Below are 25,890 nucleotides of genomic sequence, written 5' to 3'. Positions count from 1 at the left end.
CTGACCCGACTGGATCCCAGGATTTGTGACTTCCTGAGGAGATGGCTGGTAACTCCACACACAGCCACGCTCCATCTGTGATCCTATATTTAGTCTCAATCACAGAGGCAGAAATGTATACGTCAACAAAAGCATCCCAGCATGGTTTATATCTTTCTGGAAACCAAGTCCAGGGTTTTCTATATCCCTGTATTTGGAATGATACCAGCTCAAGTTAGAAAGAAGAAAAAAGAAGCAAAATCCAGGAGGGCAGAGCCAGATAACCTGCTCCAGCTTGTAGACCAGGTTCATACAAGGAAACTCTTCTTGCTCATCTATTGAGATGAACCTACCCTAACTCATTGGTTAGGCAGAGTCTTGCCCTTGGGTGAGGTTTCCAGGAAAACAAGGATTTAAGCTGACAGTGTTGTGGGACCAAAAAGAACATCTTTTTTTTTTTTTTTGGGAGGCAGCTGGCCTCTGTGACAGGGTGGAGACTCTATGCTGCTGTCACACACCTGCTGAATTCGTACCACAAGAATCTAAACAAATGAAAAAGAGAAAAAACAAATCATCCACACCTGTGACTACCAGCACTTGAGGCTTCTGTGCAGCACCATGCATGCCTGGGAAGCCTGGGCGGTGAGTTGCAGTGCCAGAGGAAAACACCACTGCCAGCCCGCTGTAAAGGAGGCTCAAGTGTCCACCTCTCTCAGATCTTGGCCACTGGTTGCAGGTAATGTTAATACAAGTCATAGAAAATATAATCATAGCCACAGAAAATGCATGCATTTTCCTGTGCATGAGGGAAAACTCCAAGTGCAGGTGTGGCAGGAATAAAAGAGATTTCAGAGCAGAGGCATCTATAATCATCATCCTCTGCCCATACTGGCCCCAGGGAGGGAGGAGTCTTTTTCCTGGATCAAGGGCTGAGTCCTTGTTTATTAACCAAATCCAGATACTAGGCAACCTTTACTAGGTAATACTAGAATGCAGGGCTTTCCTGGTAGGCTAATGGTAAAGAACCAGCCTGGCAATTCAGGAGCTTCAAGAGACAACGGTTCGATCCCTGGCTCTGGAAGATCCCCTGGAGGAGGGCATAGCAACCCACTCCAGTATTCTTGTCTGAAGAATCCCATGGACAGAGGAACCTGGCAGGCTACAGTTCATGGGGTCACAAAAAGAGTAGAACATGACTGAAGCAACCTCTCTCCCTGCCTGCTTTATCTATCTATCTATCTATCTATCTATCTATATATATATATATATATATATATATACACACACACACACACACACACACATATATATATATATATATATATATATATATATATAAGACAGGGGGGCAATTATGAGAATGGTGTTTAAAAAGAGAGAGTGTTTGAAAGAAGCACCTGCTAGAGGCCTGAGATATTGAAAGAGTAAAAGAGCTAATGACCGACAATCCTAGAATAAACTTTTCATTGTTTTTGAATCTTCATGTCTTATTCCTGGCCATGAATGTTCCTCTGAGAAGACATCTCTGAGACTTGCTCCTTTGGTCACATGGACTCAGCTCACACAGTGGTGTGGAGCTGCTCAGTGAAGCAGGCTATTTCTCTGTAATGTTTGTTCACCTTCTATCAGTACAAGCAAAAGTTCCTTTTATAACAAAAGTACTGTGAAAACTCTCTGTTATACTAAATTCTTGTTATATCAAATATCAACTTGAAAGAAAGGACAACCTAACAGGTAGCTGTGGGTATATATTTGCTCCAAACACACATGATGTTTTTTATCATTCTTTGTCATAATGATGACTGTCTACATCTTGCTCTCTGTGATTTTTTTGGCTTGACAATTCTACTAATTACCATGTAGAAAATATTCTTAAAAAGTATACAATATTTGACCTAACCTCAGCTTCAGCCACATCATGGGAAGTCCAAAAGATGTAAGAGAGGAAAAATGAGGATAGTATTTGTTTGCTAAATTTTCAGTAATTAGCTGAAATAATAACTCATTTTTAATTTCTTGAAAGATACATAAAAAGGAGGACTTCATCAAAATTGTTATATGATTCTGTCAATGTAAAAAACTTTGAGAAGCTAAGATGCTACATTAATAAAATTCTTATGTATTGCTCAAATGAAACAGTGTACAATCCTCTCAGTGTCCACACGTCTCCACAGTATCAGTTTATCATTATTTGAACCAAGTCTCTCCATATTACTACCCTAAATAAACTAGGGAGCAAAGAAGCTTAACCAAGTTTTTTATCCTTCTAAGACAGATCTGAATCAGCTACGCCTTACTACTTTTCTCTGCTTCCTAATTTATCCTTGAGGGAGAAGCTTAGAGAACAGAATATCCTATGCAGTGGTCCCAACTTCTAAGTGTTCTAGAATAACAAAGCCTTACAAAGAATCTCTGCCCCTGGACTGACCAAATCCTGGAGTCAATTGTCAAGTCTATTAAAAGAGGATCTTTCTTGAACATTTCATTTTTTGAACCCATGAGTTTTACTATTGATTTAGCAACAAAAAAGGGAAGCAATAATCATGCAGATGTGTGGGTGAACAAATAAGAAAGAAATTCATTTGGGTCCATTTTGTGAGATAACACTTGCAATTGGAAGAAAATCACCCAATATGCTTTTGAAAAATGAATGACTTCTGCAAATTCTAATTGATCACCAAGGCAAGCAGAGTAAAACAAGACTCTTGATATTTGGGGGAACTTTTAAAAATATCTGATATCAGATTTGCATATATCTTTGGCTACACTTCGGAAGTATGAGAGGCTGTCAAAATAGCAGTAAGATGAGTAGACATGCTGAACTTCATCAACACCTTTCGTGAAAGAAGGTATAAGATGACATAGTATATGTGAGTAGGGGTAATGGGATTCTGACATTTTCACCAAAAAAGAGAGATCCCCCTTGAGCCTAGGTCAAAACAAATGCCAGGAGTGTAAGCTTCTATTTTCTTTTAACAATGCAAGATTTAGTTTCTGCTATGTATTCTTAAAGGGTAAAATGAATAAAATAAATTGTACATTCTTTTCTTTCTTCATTTCATTATATTCTAAGAGAATCCATAATATCTTCTTGGGTTCCAATGACAGTCATGTGCAGGGTGCTACTAAGCCTCACTTTTTCTCTTGGCATTTTCTCACTTCTTAATTCATCACAGAGTAAAACTCAATGCCCAAACTGTATTTGTCAGCTTATAAATAATATTTTAAAAACTTAATACTTTGTAATACAAAGTTTTATGATATTATACATTCATTATTAAATTTCATTTTTCTTTCCTACTTCCTATTAAAGACACCCTTTGGGATAATTGGTGAAATAATAATTCTATTGGAATCAATTCATTTCAGAATTATTAAGACAAAGGTCATCATTTCTTAGTTATCCAGCTTTAAGATATGCAACTTGTCAGGTAAACTTTCTTTCTCCTTTATGAATAATCATTTTCTCTGAAATCAATGCCAAACCAGAGAAAATTCATTTTGGGCCCAGTCAGACCTAGAAAGAAATAGGTGAGAAATATTGCTATTCAGATACCTGGTACATATATTTAAAATCCCAAATTACCCCATTCTTCTTTATTACCAAACATACATTATTTGATTGTCAGCTCCTGACTCTAAACTCAGTCGTTAGGTATCTTGAAAGTTTGATGCTGTTGTTGCTTTAATGGATACTCATGTTTCAGTTAACATATAGATTTCATGTTTCAATGGGTAAGGCTTCGCTGCAGGACTCAAAACCAAACTTACAAACGTGAGAACTATTTCTTTTAAAATGATCTAGAGAGGCACACATTCATTGTAATATCACGTTTCAGGACTGCATGGCTAGAATATAATGTACTGTCAAAGCACTGCATCAAAATTATTTAATGAATTTCTGACTCCAGTAAAATCTCTTTCCACTATTCCTTCCCATCTATTTAACGGAACATAAGAAAAATTTACTATCCACTCACGTCATTATTTTTCTATGACTGCATAGGTATATGTTTGAGGGGAGCAAACAAAAAGCCAAGTTCATACACTGCATTTTAACCAATCAAAGTAATCTACAGCAATTCTGGGTAAGACAGACAGAATAGAGGATTTGGCAACTCAGAGGTACATGGACCTACATCTACTTGGAGAGTTTTATGACGGCCAATGACAACAAATACAGACAAAGAAAATGTGCTAAATGGCAATATTCCAAAGAAACAAAACATCACCCCCTTTTACTAATGACCCATTTCACTATTAAAAAAAATGTTCCATCCAAATTATTTTTTGGCTTAAAAGAAATTTATGGATCTCTCCTGAATCCTTGTTTTAAAGGTTAACTAGGAAGCCATCAGTGTCTCCTTTTCAAACAAATTCAGAGTCACATAATTAGACCATCCTGCAAGTAACAGCATTTCTAGAAAACAAGAAGTGGGAGAAAGAAAAATTGTTTATGAAAATCAATAGATAAAATATAAGTGGCTTTTGCCCTATCCAATGACCCTGGACTAGATCTATGCTTTAGCCAAAGTTTTGTTCTTTTTCACCTTTCTTAAGCTCTTGTGCCACATGGAAGGCTCTTTGGTAGGCTTTTGACACACAATGTCACATTTTATTTTCACAACAACCCTAACTGGATAAGTACAATCATTATCACCCTCTGACATAGAAATAAACTGAGGGACAGCTGATTTAGTAACTTTACCCAAATCATTCAACTAGGACACAGACCTTGAGGAAGATTTGAGCCTGGAAAGTCTCCCTCAAGAAGCCTGCTCCCTTCTGTTCTGCCAAGCAATTCCTATGCTATCATGCATTGATCATCCTTAGAAGAAAACATACAAGGAAATCTCAACTTGAGCCAACAGAATTTTTTAAATTATTCTTCACTCAATTGGCAAAGTTCTGAACCTAAGAAAAGTGTTCCACAGCTAATACTTTCGGGTCCTAGAGATAATTAAGCACTACTCCAGTCTTTGAAAATCTTTTTGTTAGAGACAAGTCCTAGGCTTTGCAAAGTAGAAATCACTGCCAAACTCTAATATCATTTTTAAAGATCTTCCTTATTAAATCAGTACTGGTTTGAGAGAAATTATACAAATGATGTTTTTATGTCTATAGCTTAATTTAACTAGCTATATATATATTGGTCTATAAATCATATTTTCAAAAATACCCTATTTCTCTAAAATACAAACTTATCAGAAGCAGAAGATATTAAGAAGAGGTGGCAAGAATACACAGAAGAACTGTACAAAAAAGATCTTCACGACCCAGATGATCATGATGGTGTGATCACTCACACTCACCTAGAGCCAGACATCCTGGAAGGTGAAGTCAAGTGAGCCTTAGGAAGCATCACTATGAACAAAGCTAGTGGAGGTGATGGAATTCCAGTTGAGCTATTTCAAATCCTGAAAGATGATGCTGTGAAAGTGCTGCACTCAATATGCCAGCAAATTTGGAAAACTCAGCAGTGGCCACAGGACTGGAAAAGGTCAGTTTTCATTCCAATCCCAAAGAAAGGCAATGCCAAAGAATGCTCAAACTACCGCACAATTGCACTCATCTCACACGCTAGTAAAGTAATGCTTAAAATTCTCCAAGCCAGGCTTCAGCAATACGTGAACTGTGAAATTCCAGATGTTCAAGCTGGTTTTAGAAAAGGCAGAGGAACCAGATATCAAATTGACAACATCTGCTGGATCATTGAAAAAGCAAGAGAGTTCTAGAAAAACATCTATTTCTGCTTTATTGACTATGCCAAAGCCTTTGACTGTGTGGATCACAATAAACTGTGGAAAATTCTTAAAGAGATGGGAATACCAGACCACCTGCCTCTTGAGAAATCTGTATGCAGGTCAGGAAGCAATAGTTAGAACTGGACATGGAACAACAGACTGGTTCCAAATAGGAAAAGGAGTACATCAAGGCTGTATATTGTCACCCTGCTTATTTAACTTATATGCAGAGTACATCATGAGAAATGTTGGGCACTCACTCCTTGCCATCTCTTTCGGAGTAACATAATCCTATATCCATTCATTCTTTCTCTCATTGATTCTTTCATTCTTTCACTCGTTTTGCTACTAAACAGTTATTTGTTAACTATCTGTGTTATAGACTAAATGTTTGAGTCACCCCTAAATCTTGATGTTGGACCATTAGCACCCAATGTGACCACATTTGTTGATAAGGCCTTTGTGTACAGTTACTTCAGTCATGTCTGACTCTGTGTAACCCTATGGACCATAGCCCACCAGGCTCCTCTGTCCATGGGATTCTCCAGACAAGAATACTAGAGTGGGTTGCATGCCTCCTCAAGGGGATCTTCCCAACCCAGGGAGGTCACTTGTGTCTCCTAGCACTGGCAAGCAAGTTATTTACCACTAATGCCACCCTGGTGGCTCAGAGGGTTAAGCATCTGTCTACAATATGGGAGACCCAGGTTCGATCCCTGGATCAGGAAGTTCCCTGGAGAAGGAAATGGCAATCCACTCCAGTACTATTGCCTGGAATATCCCAGGGACAGAGGATCCTGGTAGGCTACAGTCCATGGCGTCGCAAAGAGTCGGACACGACTGAGTGATCTTCACCGTAATGCCACCTGGGAAGCTTTTAAGAGGTAATTAAAGTTCAGTGAGATCATAAGGGTGGGGTCCTGATGCAATAAGATTAGTGTCCTTAAAAGAAGAAAGGACACCAGAGTGTATCAACCACCACCCTTTTCTCTCTCCCTCCCTCTCTCTGTGTGGGTGTGTATGCATGTTCATGCGCTTCGAAATGGCCAAGTGAAAGCATAGCAAGAAGACAATATCTGCTAGCCAGGAAGAGAGTCCTCACCAGGAACAAAATCAGCTGAAACTCTGATCTCACATTTCTAATCTCCAGAATGGCGAGAAAATAAATTTCTGGTATTTCAGCCACCCAGTCTATAATATATTGTTCATAGCAGCCTGAGTTGACTAATCCTGACTATTTTGGATAATACACTTAGCACTGGGCAACACCACAGGCACCACAGAGAGGACATCATCAAGACATTGCACTTAGAGGATACAGCTATGCCAGCTCTCATGGAAATATTGCTCTATTAGGGAAACTACCAGGCTGTGCGGTCCATGGGATTTTCCAGGCAAGAATACTGGAGTGGGCTGCCATTTCCTTCTCCGGGGGATCTTCCCAACCCAGGGATCGAATCCAGGTCTCCTGCCTTGTAGACAGACGCTTTACCGTCTGAGCCACTAGGGAAGCCCATATTAGGGAAACTAGGCAAACAATTTGGATGCTGCACAATGCTTTATGTTTTTTAGTATGGATTAACTCAATGCTATGGTGAGGAAAAATTTAAGCAGTACTAAATTTTTAATAGGAGGATCAGGGATGATGACATGGAAGAAGAGAACTTGAGGAATGGATATAAACTTGCTAGGAACAGGAAGGAAAAGGAGATTCCCAGGTATGGAGACCAGTATGTGCAAAGAATGGAGGCTTTGAAAGAACAGAGGAACTATAAATCAGATAAGGTTGGTGTGGGAGACAGTAGAGTCAAAGATGACCCATTTTTTGGCTTGAGCAGGTGGACAGATGGTAGTCCAATTTATTAAACAGGAAATGCACAGGGAAGGGAATTTTATAGGGAGAAAAGAGCAAGGGTAGTACTAGAGATAGGAATGGCTTGTTCAGTTTTGATAGGCTGGGATTCTCTCAAGGAAACACTTAGTGCAGAATCTGACGGACAGTAGCACTGAATAACTGCTGGATGAATCTGGATTTCCTCCATTCAAGTTTATTCTTTTTGGCCTAAGAGGTTATTTTCTCCTTCAATTCATCGTTTTTAAAAATGAAACAGTATCAGAAAAAGAAGCCACACTTGTTAATCACAACTATCTGTCCAACCAAACAGGAGGGAAATCAGCTACAGTTGAGGACAAATATGACATAAGAATGATTTAAAAGAGCACATGCGAGTAGGTCAGAAGCTTTGTGCAAGTGCCTTTGTTGATCATGATTGGATTTTGTATTAAGCAGGGTAAGATTTTAAAAAAACAAAGAAAATACTAAAGTCAAGAACTCAACTGTTCCTCTGTGGATAACAATTTTGCCAAAATTACACCAAAAAAAATTTTTTAAAAGCCCTTGCTCTTGCTTGATTCACAATACATCTAGAACAGACAATCCACACTCTCAAAAGCAAGGACAGGGCTTCCCTGATGGCTTAGCGGGTAAGAATATGCCTGCCAATGCAGGAGACACAGATTCCAGCCCTGGTCGGGAAAGATCTCACATGCCATAAAGCAACTAAGCAACTAATTATTTTTGCATTTCCTCTGAATGCAGAACTATCACCAGGTTCATCCCCAAATCCACAGGTATCCTGTTTAAAGAGGCACAGACCTGCATTTACCAACCCACAGCCACTGAGCCTGTGCTCTAGAGCCCACAGCCACAACTACTGAGCCCACAGCCACAACTACTGAGCCCACAGCCACAACTACTGAGCCCATACACTCTAGAGTCTGTGCTCTGCAACTGGAGGGCCACCGCAGTGAGAAGCCCACTAGGGTACCACAATTGGACAGCAGTCCCACTCACCGCAATGAGAGAAAAGCCTGTGCAGCAACGAAGACCCAACACAGCCAAAAATAAATAAATAAAATGATTTTTAAAAAATAAACGCAAGGGAAACCACTAAAGAAAAGAAAACCACCGCATTGACCATCAACTGAATTCTTGATGGACAGAAAGGAAATGGTTGGTGTGTAGCAAACAGTCATGAACTTGTTATAAAATTACCTTGAATTCCAAGCAACAAAATAAGTCCGTTTTGACATAATGAAAATAATTATTTCTCAGGGTAAGCATTTGCCCATGTATGTGCTAAAGACATTTTATTCCACGGAGAAAAAAATTAATTATTTTTACATTTCCTCTAAATGCAGAACTATCACCAGGTTCATCCCCAAATCTACAGGTATCCTGTTTAAAGAGGCACAGACCTGCATTTACCAACCCTGGAATTTACCAACCCCGCATTTACCAACTATCACCAGGTTCATCCCCAAATCCACAGGTATCCTGTTTAAAGAGGCTGCTAAGTCACATCAGTCGTGTCCGACTCTGTGTGACCCCATAGACGGCAGCCCACCAGGCTCCCGTCCCTGGGATTCTCCAGGCAAGAACACTGGAGTGGGTTGCCATTTCCTTCTCCAATGCATGAAAGTGAAAAGTGAAAGTGAAGTCGCTCAGTTGTGTCCGACTCTTAGCGACCCCATGGACTGCAGCCTACCAAGCTCCTCTGTCCATGGGATTTCCCAGGCAAGAGTACTGGAGTGGGTTGCCATTGCCTTCTCCGTTTAAAGAGGCACAGACCTGCATTTACCAACCCTGGAATTGCAAAATGATTTCATTATTAAGTCTTGTTTTATTCCAAGCCTTCTGGAAAATCTCCAGCAGTACTGCACTTGTTGTTTAACTCTAGAGATTTTGTAATAAAAGTTTAATGAGTTAATGAGTTACTTATTAGTGGAATGTTTATAGCCATTATTTTAAGGTGAACGATAATGACGTAAAGTTTGTACGCATTTGGTTTAAAACATATTCAACTCACATATCAGTTAATGCTACAGTGATTTTTTAAAAATCTCTTATCAATAGACACGTCTAGAAGTAGAGTAGCTAAACCACTTTACCAGAGCTGCGGTCAAGAGCAAAACTAAGGAAGGATTTCTCACTTGTAATTATGTCAAATCTGGATCTTAACTTTTAGCATTTCAGAATTTGAATAAGAATTGTTTTATTTATGGCATTTTGAGTGGATTTCACAAGGGGACACAGATAAAGCAAAGGGACAAAATTTGAAATTAAGTCCTGAGGGCACTGCATATTTATTTCTATTTTAAAAGCTAACCAGATATTCCATTAATGATCATAAATATTAAGAGAACATACTAAAATAAATCTAGTTTATCCGACTTCTATCTAACTAAAACTGTAAAACCAAAGGTCAATCATATCTCCAAAAATCACTTTCTTGTCCATATAGAAATTACCTACAAGTTTTTCAGATATAGGTCAGCTATTCCAGAAAATATGATGCTGTAATATAACTACAAAAATTTTCAAGTTATAAAAATAAGTGGGGAATATATATACATATACATGTGTATATATATATACACTAATTTTGTCCAAAAATTATAAACTCAAGAGAATAACTAGTTTACCTGTCCTTATCAAAATAAAATTAATTTAGATTTTGTAATCAGAACATAACTTCCCTTTCTTACATATTTCCAGATGAGTTCTCTAAAAAAGAATGGCTGAAACTAGCAACTGATTTTCATATTGCTTTTTGCTGCCATGTTTATACATGAATTACTCATTAAATCAATCTGAATATAAATAACCATCACAAGATTCAGTACAGTACACATATTCTGGAGACATGTATAATCAAATCGGGATGACCAAAAGAGGGGGAAAATATATTAGAATACAGAGCAAAATAAACACGTAAAATGAAAGTAAAACCAAATTAACTCAAAGCTACAAGATGGAGAAAACAAATGTTTCCTCCAATCTTCCAAGCCCACTTGCCAAAAGAGTACAGACAAAATACAATAAACATGTCATATGACTATTCTGTTTGCTTATGCCACATACCTTAGAGATGGCCACCTTTAATGTTTCCAAATATTAGTTTAAGAACTATATTTGTATCCTTTAATACATTTTCAAGACACTATCCTCTGACCATTCATTAGTTGGGTTCCTTTCTATCATGCTATACTTTCAAGCAATACTTTGTTTCTATAAAGCAGTGAAAATTGTAAGAGAGGTTCATCCTTAAAACTCTATTTGAAGATATTTTGCAACAAATGGAATTTGCTTATATTATGGACATTTTTAAAAGTAATCTCTTCTTTACACATCTTAATATACATACATGTATTAACTCAAAAGATATTCTTACCTCCCATCCATAACTAGGGTCTTTCAGGTTTGACCTCTGCTCTCCCACATAAGGCCCAAACTTTTCACCTGCTTCAATTTTCCTTTTGGTCCATATTCCAAGGCCTGCTCCAGGCATATTTGACTCTCGAAGTTCAAACTCAGCAGGAATGGGGATATCATCAGGGATGTAGATGGGGGCTTTGTAAGGAGAGCCCTCCTTTGGAGTGAACGCTTCACTGGATGTGGCTGGAGAGCATGGCTCTTGAATACTGAGGGATAGAGCACTGGCTACTCCATCTGCATCTGGCATTTCTTCCAAAGGAATTTCAGGGTAGCTGCCATATACACACTCATTATCTGTGAATAAATAAAAACTTCATAAATTTCTACTAATATAAAAGAGACAGAATTCCACATCCCAATATTCACTTTATAATGCTGTTGCTCTTTAAAAAAAAAAAAAAATAGGAAAGACCATTGTTAAAATATGCCTTCATTAAAACCTCTGTTATTTACAGATGAAGGGGGGGAGGGATTATTTCCTCTTTGGTTTATCTCTGTTGAATCCATAAATCAAATGAGCTAATCTTTAACTGTCAGTACTCTCATGGGTCAGCTCAATCTATTATCCAGCTGGGAAACAATCAGCAATTTAATTATTATTATGAATAAAGTAGAGATTAAGAGTAAACATATGCGTAACTACAACTCTGCAAACCATCCCAAATTGGGAGCTGATAGCATTATACAATGTCTTAGAAGGTTATATCATGCAGAGGTATCTTGGACTAAATTGTAGTAGAATCACAAGAGAGTCCAAAGGCTTCCATGAGCCACAGGGCTTAAGTTCATATGGCAAGATTATTTATTGAAAGGTTAATTTATGTTTGTTCTTTCTCTGTTTTTCCTTTCCCATTTCAAACACACCGTTGAGCCTGTGGTATTTCTTTGCCTCAGTAGCTTACGCAGAACAGAGAGTTAAAAGTTATTTGATGCTAGTGCTTCCTCTGGACATTTATAAAAGCTAAAATCATTGAAGAAATTAGGTGAATTTCCCAGAGGGAACAAAGAGAAGATGGTGTCATGGGGTGTACCAAAAAAGAGAGTGAATTTCCTCCAGACTGAGAAAAGTAGAAATCAGAGAGACTCTCGGAGAAGGCAATGGCGCCCCACTCCAGTACTCTTGCCTGGAAAATCCCATGGATGGAGGAGCCTGGTAGGCTCCAGTCCATGGGGTCGCTAGGAGTCAGACACGACTGAGCGACTTGACTTTCACTTTCATGCATTGGAGAAGGAAATGGCAACCCACTCCAGTGTTCTTGCCTGGAGAATCCCAGGGACGGGGGAGCCTGGTGGGCTGCCGTCTACGGGGTCGCACAGAGTCGGACACAACTGAAGTGAGTTAGCAGCAGAGAGACTCTGCATGGAGCAGAGGTCTTGCCTGGAGGAGATGGCAAGACCATCTTTGAGAGGAGAGCGGAAGAGAGTAACTAGGGGTTTGCACCCTCAACCCTGGAGCTCCAAGGGCTCCCTGGAGCAGTACAGCCCCACGCCGAAGTAAATGACCACACCACGTCAGCCTTAAGATCTTTCCGCACCTTTGGAATGGAGGAAGCATAAAGAATAATAACTAAGTATGCATTTCCCACCAGTTGAAGGGGATTTGTTACCTTAAAGAAAATAAACACATGTTTCCACTAGGATTACAGACTGAGAGTCATACCTAATTTGCTCAGTTTGTAGATATTCAATGGGGGAACTAAGAAAAATGGCTTAAAATTACAAGAAGACAGACTTCAATCAGAGCCATCCAAAGTTAAATGGGTCACCTAAAGTTCCCCAGCACGGGGGTTCTAATATAGCCTAGATAGCCGTGAATTAGGGTTGATATGGAGGAATTGTAGCTTTAGGTTAATGACTAGACTAGATGACACTTTAGATCCCATCAATCTTACAGTTCTATGAATTATTAAAATCTTCCAAGATACTTTATTGGGCTAGAGGGTAGAATATCTGAGTTCTACTCCCAATGCCTTCTTTGAGTCATTATGGAATTTAATTAACTATAACACCTATTAAAAATTGTCCATCAAGTATGACTCCTCTTAAAGTTTTGTGAAGTGCAAAGTGATTATACATGCAAAAGTATCTTTCTAATGAAGAGCTTGGTTCTTGAGTCAAATGAGATAATGCCATTTAAACTAAGGATCAAATCAAGACCCAGCCTTATTTCAATGAGACATCTGATCTCAACATAACAAGCTTATTATCATTCAAGTTCAGCATATCCAAAATCTTGCATATTATCATCTACCTTCAAATCAAGTGTCCTCCCATTTCCCCATTTCTATTGAAAATAATATTTTCCCTCAAATTATCCATGTTCAAGGTTTTAAAAATTTAACATGGATATTTTGTCTCCTTCATCCTCAATCTATTCAGTCATTAAATGCTGTCCATTCTTCTTGTAAGATTTTTACCTTTACCCCATTCTTTCAATCCATGTTTTCATTCCTGAATTTTTTAACAGTCCTCTAAATGGATCTCTAGACCTCTAACATCTTTCCAGTCCTTTCACACTGAGCCTGTACAATGCTGCTGAATTTATCTTCCTGGTATATAAATTTTTCTGTGCAGTAGCCTCCAGTAATTCCCAATGTCCACAAGTAAAACAGGCTTGGAACAGAACCTCTCTCATTCTGAAACCATTCTTTCTCTTTTAATCTCAATACTCCTCAGTAGGAGTCCCCAGGCCAGAATAAACTTATCTCTATCTTTTGTACATCATGAGAAACGCTGGACTGGAAGAAACACAAGCTGGACTCAAGATTGCCAGGAGAAATATCAATAACCTCAGATATGCAGATGACACCACCCTTATGGCAGAAAGTGAAGAGGAACTAAAAAGCCTCTTGATGAAAGTGAAAGAGGAGAGTGAAAAAGTGGCTTAAAGCTCAACATTCAGAAAACGAAGATCATGGCATCCCGTCCCACCACTTCATGGGAAATAGATGGGGAAACAGTGGAAACAGTGTCAGACTTTATTTTTCTGGGCTCCAAAATCACTACAGATGGTAACTGCAGCCATGAAATTAAAAGACGCTTACTCCTTGGAAGGAAAGTTATGACCAACCTAGATAGCATATTCAAAAGCAGAGACATTACTTTGCCAACAAAGGTTCGTCTAGTCAAGGCTATGGTTTTTCCAGTGGTCATGTATGGATGTGAGAGTTGGACTGTGAAGAAGGCTGAGCGCCAAAGAATTGATGCTTTTGAACTGTGGTGTTGGAGAAGACTCTTGAGAGTCCCTTGGACTGCAAGGAGATCCAACCAGTCCATTCTGAAGGAGATCAGCTCTGGGATTTCTTTGGAAGGAATGATGCTAAAGCTGAAACTCCAGTACTTTGGCCACCTCATGCAAAGAGTTCACTCATTGGAAAAGACTCTGATGCTGGGAGGGATTGGGGGCAAGAGGAGAAGGGGACGACAGAGGATGAGATAGATGGCTGGATGGCATCACTGACTCTATGGACGTGAGTCTGGGTGAACTCCGGGAGTTGGTGATGGACAGGGAGGCCTGGCATGCTGCGATTCATGGGGTCGCAAAGAGTCGGACACTACTGAGCGACTGATCTGATCTGATCTGATCTTCTGGGCTCAGTAAGCATTTCCTCTGGTACTCTCTCCTCCCCTTTACCCATCCAACTTCTAGTCATTCTCTATGTCAACTCCCAACTTATCTCCTTGCCATCCCATTTAACATAAGTATCTCCCTTCTTTTGAGCTCTTACACAATTTCCTTCCTCAGTCTGATGATCAAATAATGCTGCATATTGCTATTTAGAGTTTAATAAGAATAATCTTTTATTCCAAACTAGGAAATAGACTCTTAAAGGGAAGCTTCAAAACTCATACTTCTTAGGAATTCTCCAAGTGATCTTCATAAAGGTGCTTTAAAAATACTTGTTAAAGAGATAAGTAATAAATGCTGGAGAGGGTGTGGAGAAAAGGGAACCCTCTTACACTGTTGGTGGGAATGCAAACTAGTACAGCCACTATGGAGAACAGTGTGGAGATTCCTTAAAAAACTGGAAATAGACATACCTTATGATCCAGCAATCCCACTGCTGGGCATACACACTGAGAAAACCAGAAGGGAAAGAGACACGAGTACCCCAATGTTCATCGCAGCACTGTTTATAATAGCCAGGACATGGAAGCAACCTAGATGTCCATCAGCAGATGAATGGATAAGCAAGCTGTGGTACATATACACAATGGAGTATTATTCAGCCATTAAAAAGAATACATTTGAATCAGTTCTAATGAGGTGGATGAAACTGGAGCCTATTATACAGAGTGAAGTAAGCCAGAAAGAAAAACACCAATACAGTATACTAACGCATATATATGGAATTTAGAAAGATGGTAACAATAACCCTGTGTACGAGACAGCAAAAGAGACACTGATGTATAGAACAGTCTTATGGACTCTGTGGGAGAGGGAGAGGGTGGGAAGATTTGGGAGAATGGCATTGAAACATGTAAAATATCATGTATGAAATGAGTTGCCAGTCCAGGTCCGATGCACGATACTGGATGCTTGGGGCTGGTGCACTGGGACGACCCAGAGGGATGGAATGGGGAGGGAGGAGGGAGGAGGGTTCAGGATGGGGAACACATGTAAACCTGTGGCGGATTCATTTTGATATTTGGCAAATCTAATACAGTTATGTAAAGTTTAAAAATAAAATAAAATTTAAAAAAAAATAATAAATAAATAAATAAAAATGAGTTCACCATTTAAAAAAAAAAAAAATACTTGTTAAAGAGATAATTAACCTAACATATAATTTCATTGACTATTAAAACAAATCAATATTTTTCTATTAAATATTGGAAATTATTTTGATCCTGGAAAGCACCTTTAAACCCGCAAAAATGGAACATTACAGATTAGAAAATTTACTCCAAATCCAACATCAAAATAAACAATTTTTATAATGTCCCAAAGAAATACTATCAGAGAAATATACTTCAGGGTTCCAACACCCTTGATAAAGTCTATTAATTTTATTCTTTAGGGAGATTTTGCACTTCAACCTAAAAGCCAAAAGTTCACCAACACTCTTTATACAGCTAAAAACATACAAAAACATCTCTCTAGAATGCTAACATTTAACTACTGCAAATGTAGTTAAAGATTCTTAAAGGGATTTATCATCCATTGTGAAGATTTTGGTTTTTTCAAGAAGTGCTTAAAAACTGGAAGACATTGTGTAACCTATAGACTTATCCATTTAAGCACCAGGAAACAAAAATGCATCCAAATGAATAGAACTATTTCCTCCAGTAATTATCCATTAATGGTCAGTAAAATCTCCCCTATTTCCTGAAAGGGTTAAACTAGTCATACTGTCAGTGCCATCAAAGTAATCCCAAACCTTAAAAAGGGATAGAGGGAAACTCATCTGGTCCCCCACCACCCCCCACCCCCGCCCCACAACCATTGCTGACCCCATGACCTTTGAGTTACCCACAAACTTCCCCAATGCATAATTTTTAAACTAGTGAGTTTGGATTTCAATTCCTGTGGAGACAAAATACACATGCGTGCCCAGGCTGCTGCACAGAAGAATTTGAATTTAAAACCTGAATGCAATTCTGCTTACAATAGCAAAATAATTCCAATTAAACTTAAAGAACAGCTTATATAGGTCAAACAAATCCAGGAGAAAGACTTATGGTCCTATTCATCCACACACAGGCATTAAATGTATGTGCAAAGCCAGGCAATTTGTTTTCAAGCCACTGTTAATCCTATATCATTGGAATTAAATATAAAAAGGGCTGTGATGACAAAAAATGGAAATATAAAACTGCTGAGTTTTACGTATCAAAACATGCAACAATATTTCAGTGTCATCTAGCATTAAGAAATTTTCAACAACATAGGCAGTTTATCAACTAATGTCTCCAGGTACCTTACTCAAGAACTATCCAAAAAGCTGCTAAAACCTTTCATCTAAATGACAAACTACCTCAATTATCATATCTCCATTAAATGTGTGTTATTGAGGAAAAACTGGTAAATCTTTTTCCTGAGCTATAACTACAGTTAATTAAAGAATTGCTCAGATATCAGATTGACAGATTGGGCACATTTACAATAGGTAAGTATCAGGTAAGAAGTGCTATATACATCAGTGCTCCCATAAAGATAAATAACCCTTGTAATTTCTTGGATATGAACTGCCTGCTACTGGAATTTGCTTCTTGCATCCTTTAAGTGTGTCATTAACTGAAAAAGGACAGAAAGATAAGTTTATTGTTGGATTTGAGGCAAATGACTTGGGAAATGCTCTTGGAAATCAAATTCTTCAATTCAACTTTTAAGTGTTCTAATATCCCTGGAGACCAAGGCTCCATTTTTATTGGATTATATTTATTTCTATGACTCTTGGAATAACTAACATAAGGTTTCCACCTGAGGAGAGTTGCAGATGTATAGAACAGTCTTATGGACTCTGTGGGAGAGGGAGAGGGTGGGAAGATTTGGGAGAATGGCATTGAAACATGTAAAATATCATGTATGAAATGAGTTGCCAGTCCAGGTTCGATGCACGATACTGGATGCTTGGGGCTGGTGCACTGGGACGACCCAGAGGGATGGAATGGGGAGGGAGGAGGGAGGAGGGTTCAGGATGGGGAACACATGTATACCTGTGGCGGATTCATTTTGATATTTGGCAAAACTAATACAGTTATGTAAAGTTTAAAAAAAAATAAAATAAAATCTGTTTTGCAAAAAAATAAAAAAATAAAATGAAAAAAAAAAAAAAACATATCAGAATCTACAAAGATGAAATTGCAGAAATAATACTGATAATAATAACCTCCACAGATGTATCTATATTCTCTCACAATCCAGGGAGAAAACTACGATGAGAAGGATAATCTTCCATTTTGCAAATGTGCAACCTGATACCCAAGGATGCTAACCAGTATATCCAAAGTCAGCTGAGACTAGAACCCAGCTATTCAAATCCAGTCCTCCCTTTAACTCTTAGGCAACTTGCTTTTTTTCTTTAAAGATATGTTTTAAGGTATGTTTGTTTTTTCAAAATTGTGGCCCTACTATGTGAATAGTTTGTTTTTTCACTTTTCTCACTTGATATTATGAACACTTCCTTATGGTTTTAAAAACATTAAACTATATTTTAATTGCTGCATTATATTCCATAATATAAACCCATAATAAATGAACTATTTCCATAGTATTTATTTATCTTGCTTCTAATTTTCTGATACCATAAATACCACTAAAATAAACATTTTTTCATATAAATATTTATGTTCACCCTATTTAGGTTATATTCCTAGAAGAAAGCTGAGTGAGTATTGACAGATTGCTTCTCAGAGCTGGATACCAGTTTATACTCCAAGCCATCATACTGGTATTTATTATTATGTCTTGTTTTTAAAATTTATTAATATAACAGAAAAGACTGTATATCTATTGTTGCTTTAATTCACATCTCAGTGATTACTAAGACTAAATATTTTGTCATTCCTATTTCCCCTTTTGCAAATTACTCATTGTTTCTGTCCAGTTGAAACGGGGCTTTTATTGGTCTGTCTTACTAATGATAAAGAGATGAGCCCTCTAATACAGCTTTTTGCTACATCCCCAGTAGATCACTTATCATTTGGTTTTTTAATGGAGCTTGCGTTGTATAAAATGTTTAACTTGTATGGAATGAAGTCTATTTTTCCTTTGTGATTTTTACCTTTTTCTTAGAAAGTCCTTACCTATCCTAAGGAAAAAAAAAAAAAAAAGATTATCTTGTATTTTCTTTGAGCTTCACAGTTGCTTTTCTACCAACCTTAGATTACCAATGATTTACTGCGGAGTGAAAAGCAGAGAAAAATGATTTCATTTATTTGAGCTCCTGTGAACGGCAGTCTAGGAAAAAAAAATGCCATTTCACTCATAATTCTTTGGTTCTTATTTGCAAGGCTGGCCTAAAATGCCGTCTCTTTTGTGGGTTTTATATAACTCACCATTTGTTTCACTTGGCCCCTCTGCCTAGCTTAACTGCAAATCTTCTGGGCAGATGCCATTCAAAATCCAGAATTTCACCGTTAATAGCATTCAGTACCCATCATAATACTTATCACTCAGCATTATCATTAGTGATACTAGCATAAATAATTTCCCACTCTTCTTCACGTAAGTCCATTGAGAGAAAATATTTAGCAACTAGAGTTTAAAGTTAACATTAAAAGCACATATACCTAGCTTGTCTCTGAAGTAAAAAAAAAAAAATTTCCCTAGACATTAAACAAGGAACAAGTTCTATATATTCAGCCGTTATACACTTAGGCGCATAATAGACACATCAGTGTGCGTTTGTAGTGTGCATGTGTGTAATAGCTCACTAATCTTAAAAATAGGCTGCGACAGAAACATGGTTTGAAATCTCAGGCAGACTGGTTGAGATCATAACTACATGAAACAACTGCCAGGAGGAGACCAGCAAGGGAATTGAACAGATTAGGTAACTCCGAAATTTAGACATTTCCCCCCATTATGTTCCTCATTGCAGTTTTGTAATAAAAACATGAGCAAACTTCAAAGGAAGCTCTGTAGTAAAGGTTAATTGCTACTAAAGAAGAGGGTGGGCCCGAGCGCTGGGACTTTGTGCCCAAGTGGCGAGCAGACAGGAAGGATTACACGTGGCTGCGAGCGGCGGATGCGTGCCCAGCTCCGCGAGCAAGGCAGGCGCTGCCAAACCTCAAGCCCCACCAGGGACCTCCTGGTAGGACGTGAGCGCATGAACACGAGTCCATGAGTCGGTGCCTGCTAATGGCGGGGCGGGGAGGGAGGGGGAAGACATCAATTTCCTTCCAAAATTCAAACCGGACATGCTCTTCTTCCCTTGTTAGGACAATTCCAGAGCGGTGACCCAGGCCTGTTGGCGAGGAAGCGGAGGACCTGGGAGCCAGCTCTTCTGCACCAGCGACGCAACCAATCACCACGCGCTGGGCTTGGGGAAAGGGTGGAGCCCAAGTCATGCCAGATGCACAAACAGAACAAAGAAGGAGGCTGTGCACTGGCCAGTAGAATAGTCTGTGAGAATGGCCCCAAGATAATGAAATTTAAGATCCCAACGAAAGGAAGAAAGGAAACTAGTAAAAGTGAGGGAAACGAATTTCCAGAAAACTGACTTAAACTAGCTTTGAAGGACCGTAGTAAGGGTCAGAGGCACAGGCTGGGAAAATCGAAGCATCTCATAGGCTTCCCAGGTGGCGCTATTGGTAAAGATCCTGGTAAGAGAAGGTGGGTTGGATCCCTGGGTCGGGAGGATCTCCTGGAGGCGGGAATGGCAACCCACTCCAGTATGCTTGCCTGGAGAATCCCATGGACAGAGGAGCCAGACAGGCTACAGTCCATAGGGTCTTAAAGAGTCAGACACGACTGAAGCAACTTAGCAAGCACGAAGAGGATGGAGGCTGCTGACGGAACTGGTCTTTAGAATGTGCTGCCTCCAGAGAGGAGTCACAAGTAGACATCGAGGAATCTGTTAACACTGGACTGCTTTTGAAGACTCCGTGTCTCCAGAGAGCACTACTTATTGTGAAATAATGTATCAACATGGCTTGGCACATGGAATTTTTTTTAATGACCTTCTAACTTCCTTGCACCTTTAGTATTTGCTACTTCCTTGTACCAGGGTATTCCATTTCTTCCTTGTGGAATTTTTTCCTCCAGTGTTTTCTAAAAATATTTTACGTATGTGCTGTCAAAAAGACCCTAAAAGTATGAAAGAGTGTTGGGAGGCAAGCAAGGAAGATGGCAAAAAATACCACAGGGGTTGAAAGTAAAGGACCAAATCAGTGAACAAACATTTGTCTTCTTCATAGGATTGTGGCATACCTCTCATTTATCCTGGGGTTTTAACTCTGGTTAAGAGTTTCTCCATTCTTCTTGAAATTTCACAGACATTTCACTAAGTAAGTATGTTTTGTGAATTAAACTGGTAGCTTCTAAAGCTCTTATGAAATGGGTTTGACCACTTCTAAAAGTTCCTCATCAGAGATGGAACTAAGCTTTTTAAAACGGGTTATGGAAAGAAATTGCCAGAAAATTCACAGTTGAGGTACCAATAAAGAAACCCTCTGGTATCTACTTACAGATCTAAAACAGCTAAAATAAAGACATTAAAGCTATATGGGTACTACTCCAAGGAAAAACACGACCTGGTTAATGTTTGGCTCATTCTGTTGTTAAGGGAGACAGGATCGCCAATACCCACTGGAATGACCAGGTAAGAACAGACTTATCACACATCAGATATGGTTTCTCTTACGTTATAACTTTGTGCCATGACTCCCTTCTAATAAGACAAATTTTTAAGAGTCTTTAGGCAACCTTTGACCTGATGGCTTTTCTCCTAAGCTTTTTATATCCCCAAAGTGATTTTCCTTCAGATTCATTTAGAGTAAAATAGAAATGCCCTGAAATTATGTTGCAGCAGACTGGGCGGTTGCTCTCAGGCAGTCCGAAATGACCAGAGTACAGCCTTTCAGTATTCAAGCCATATCTACAGTAATTATTTGCCAGCATATCTAAAAGAAGGCAGGCATTTCCTGTTGCACACAAATGGGACACTCTTATCTAAATTACTGTTTAAACAGGTATTTAAGAAAAGACTATCACAGGCAGGAATTTACTGATGACGGAACACATTAGTTTAGGGCTGGACACATTAGTTGAGGACTCACCATTGTCAGGAAAGGAAGCGTATCAGCATCAGGAAGGTATAGGGAATATTTTATAACTCCTGTATGGGTCAAGTTGGCGGTTGTAAACTATGCCATTTGCACTCAGGAAAAGCAGGAGTGGTGCATGCCCAGATGTGGAGGTCTGGATTCAGCAATATGTCTTCCCTGCCCAGAGTAACCTTGAGAGCTTGAGAGTCGTAGCTTTTGAGGGGTCTCTGACTCGCCTTCCATAAAATAAGCACATTGGACAAGTTCAGCCCCAGGTCCATTCCACTCAAGCAGTCCCAGTTCTACATAATGAAAACCAAAGAATGGTCCAAGTTTGGTGTACCAGAAGCTTATAAAATATATTTCCTCTCCACTTCGGTCTCTCCCAACATGTAGCCTAGGAGAGCCTATACTCTGGCTGCCCAACTTTGTTCTAACCAGTGAAACTGGAATTTATTCCCAGTAGAGGCTTATAAAACTGGGCTGTTATTCTCACATTAAGTAGACTGCCCTCTGGTGAGGACTGTGGTTTATGTGTGGGCAGAATGTGTGGTTTACTACCTCTAATTTGTTTATGTTGTTGATGGTGGTTTCAGAAGAAAGCTACAGCCCTTCACATGCTAAAGAGTGACCTGATTTACTTCCTTTAAAAAAAGAAAAAAAAAGTGTTGGAGTGGGGGAGGGGAGCATGAGAGTGCATTAATGTGCCATTGCTAACAGAGGAGCAACTGGGATCTCTTTGACCACAGCTCTGCTTCATTCAGCTCTGCATGTGAAATGAGAGCCCCAACTTGTTTATTATAATTACCTAAGTGTGGCTTGGTGGCTTTTGGCAGAGATCCTTCTTGCCTCCGAAGGAGAGACCAAAACTCAGGAGCTACAAGTTAAAGGAAGAAGGGGGGAATGTATTTTGAAGCAAGGAGACCAAATTCTAATATAAACTGGCTGAAAATATTCAAAACAACCCCTGCAAAGATGAAGATCAAAAAGTAAATGAGATTGCCCTCCACTCTCTACCATACAATAAACAAAGATAGGTGTACAGGAGAATTGAATAAACAGTGGAAATGTAAGTTCAAATTCATTCTCACAGCTAACTTGATGCAGAACCTTCCCTGTTGCTACAAAACAGAAGAGCTTTCTTATATCCAGGAATCCTACATAAAGAAAAGAAAATAATTATGCTTGTCTGGCAGAAGAGGGAGTTGTAGCAGTGACTTGACGATAAAAAGGAATGTGAACAAGCAATAGAAGCCTAACTGAACCACACTCTGAGTTTGATAAAGAGCAGAGAGTACCCCAAAATTAAATGTAGTTGTTTCAAAATTAGGCTTTATATGAAAATGAACAATGATCCTTGTTCTCACAAGGCTTGGTAACAAAGACAAGAATGACTTCTGATCTTAAAGTGATTCTGTGGGGAAAGTTCCTTGATTCAGCTGATTTCAGCATGGACTCTGGTCCCACTGCAAATACAGCATCTTCAGTGTAAAATAAGTTTAGATGGTTCCAAGAAGTGCAATTTTCTGCCCCCATTTCAAACTCTAAAGGCCCCTATATTGAGTTTCCCAACACTACATCATATTAAACGTAAAATCATTCAAAACCGTGGGGATGCATGGAATGTCACTGAAAAAAACGTGAAGGTTTTTTTTTTTTTTTTGATTTGAGAAAACATTATACACGTTAATAAAAAAATGTTTTCAGGGAAAATATGAACAGATGTGTCATGCATAAGTGTATACATACACTAAATAGCACTTATGATTTGAGAGGGGTAATTTCAACATTGTTAAGTGGTAACACAAGCTAGGTATTTAAGGGAATGATATAATATGACAACTTCATAGACTACCAAGCTATGTATGATCTCTGGAAATTGTCATTATCAACATGTACAACAACTAGTAGCATTAGGTGGTCTGTACAGTATCCTTCATGTCTAATTGAGTCACACAGTCTAAGACACTTGACGGGCACCAGGCACTGCCTCCTAATGAGAACTGACTTTTAAAGAAAGGCATTCAGGACCTCTTCTATATAAATTACTATCATTTGCAGCAAGAGAGGATTATAAATGTTTGTTGGCAAAAACTAAATTTATTTACAAACTGGGTCTAATTTATTTATGGCTCCAGTACAATCGGCTTTTGTTGAAATATTTATGTTATCTGTCCTTCTGCCTCACTAAACTCCACCACAATCATAAACACTGTTGAAAAATTATTTGCAGTTAGCAGGATTTAAACTACCCATTATATCACCAGCTAGTGCCAGTAAACTTTTGCACTGGTTGATAAAGTTTCCTCTGTGGAATAAATATACATTTGACTTTCAAAATCTTTGGTGGGCTCCAAACTATGAGACTGAAGGATTAAACAGATGTCCCAGACTTTACCAGTTGTGTGTGACTGCTTCAATTGCACATTCCAATTGGAATTTTGTGATAGACTACAAAAGTGCCCAGATTAAAACTCTTTTCTAGCATAAGGAGAGGATTTAGATAATTGAAGTGTAGGGGTGATATTCTTTGCCCAAGATGCTGCTTCTCAGACGTTAGTCATTTGCCCACAAAACAATGATTTGACACCATGCTGTGCCTAGGACTGTGCAAGTTGCTATGGCTACGTATAGATTTGAATAAGATCAAATTTCTGCCCTCAAGAAACCTAGAGTTGAGTAATAAAGACAAAGATGGCAACAGGTATATGATTACGTGGTAAAATAAGATCTAAAAGGAGATTATGAAGAGTGATGACTGTTTAAGAGTTGAATATAAGTAACTACTTTTGGGTGAAGCCAAGTCGGTGAACTGGGTGAAGGGAGTCTAAAGGTACAAATTTCTGGTTATAAAATAAATAAATCATGGTGATGTAATGTACAGCATGGTGACTAGTTAATAATAGCATAGTTAATAATGTGTGTGTGTTAGCCGCTCAGTCATGTTTAACTCTTTGCAACCCCATGGACTTTAGCCTGCCAGGCTTCTCTGTCCATGAAATTCTCCAGGCAAAAATACTGGAATGGATTACCATTCCCTTCTCCAGGGGATCTTCCTGACCCAGGAATCAAACCTGGGTCTCCTGCACTGCAGGCAGGTTCTTTACCATCTGAGCCACCAGGGAAGCCCTATTATTATAGTTAATAATACTGTATTTCATTCTTGAAAGTTGCTAAGAGTAAATCTTAAAAGTCCTCATTACAAAAAAAAATTTATAATTATGTATGGTGACAATGTTAACTAGACTTATTGTGATGATTATTTTGCAATACATGTAAATATCAAATAAGTACACCTGAAACTAATATAATAGTGCTAGTCGCTCGTCCTGTCCGACTCTTTGTGACCCCATGGACTGTGGCCCGCCAGGCTCCTCTGTCCATGGGATTCTCCAGGCAGTTACTGGAGTGGACTGCCATTCCCTTCTCCAGCTAATATAATGTTATATGACAATTAAACCTCAATTAAAAAATGTAACAAACAAGAATAAACCTCTTATTTCCATTCTCGGTAGAAATGCAGTTGTCGTTTACAGGCATTTCTGAGGTGCACCAAGTTCTTCCCAGTAATGTAAGTTTCAAAAATAAAGGCATGATTTACTCTCACACCTTCTAAATAACTCATAAAATGATGAAACCAACAGGTTCTAAAACAGCCTTGCCCACATTTTCATTACAAAATAAGCCAAGAGAAAACCACATGGAGAAGTGGATGGTTTCCCTGTCAGTAACTAGTAAAAAATGTACTTCTGCTTGGTCTACTTCACTGAAAAAAAAGACTAGAAGTTCTCCTGTAAACCAGGTGGGACTGCTGTGATGCCAGTAAAACTCCCACCAGCCTATAAACGGCCCAAACCACAACATTATCTTCCAGTTTGAATTGAAAGTTGTGCCAAACAGACCAGAGATAGTTCTGGCTGACCTCAGAACAGTGCTGTATGCAGAGGGATGACTGGCCAGATCACTCTGAAGCCTCCAATCTAAAGCAAGGTTTGTCAGAGAAAATGGCAGGACTAGATATTCTGGTGTCCCACACCACTCAACTGATGATGGTCCTTTCCCAAATAATATCCATATATGCCTATGATGGTCAAAGAAACTTAAACAAAAGCAAAAGTAGAAAAATAAATTTTGAGAGCTGCATTTATATGGTAAAAAAAAAAATCCCCCAAAGAA

The 25,890-nt window shown here is 38.7% G+C and overlaps 1 protein-coding gene across 7 annotated transcripts in view; it reads right to left on the bottom strand.

Moving 5' to 3' along the window:
- Positions 1–25,890, bottom strand: part of MECOM (MDS1 and EVI1 complex locus) — a 637,339-nt gene that overhangs the window by 323,312 nt on the left and 288,137 nt on the right. For all 7 annotated transcript variants that reach the window (XM_055569124.1, XM_055569123.1, XM_055569119.1 and 4 more), the window contains exon 2: positions 10,958–11,295. In XM_055569124.1, the coding sequence (XP_055425099.1) occupies positions 10,958–11,295 (338 nt within the window). The remainder of the gene's footprint in view (positions 1–10,957; positions 11,296–25,890) is intronic.

The sequence above is a fragment of the Bubalus kerabau genome, chromosome 2 (genome assembly GCF_029407905.1).
Source record: "Bubalus kerabau isolate K-KA32 ecotype Philippines breed swamp buffalo chromosome 2, PCC_UOA_SB_1v2, whole genome shotgun sequence".
Classification (NCBI taxonomy): domain Eukaryota; kingdom Metazoa; phylum Chordata; class Mammalia; order Artiodactyla; family Bovidae; genus Bubalus; species Bubalus kerabau.
Note: the sequence above shows the minus strand (reverse complement) of the source record. Positions and strands in the feature narration are given on the sequence as shown.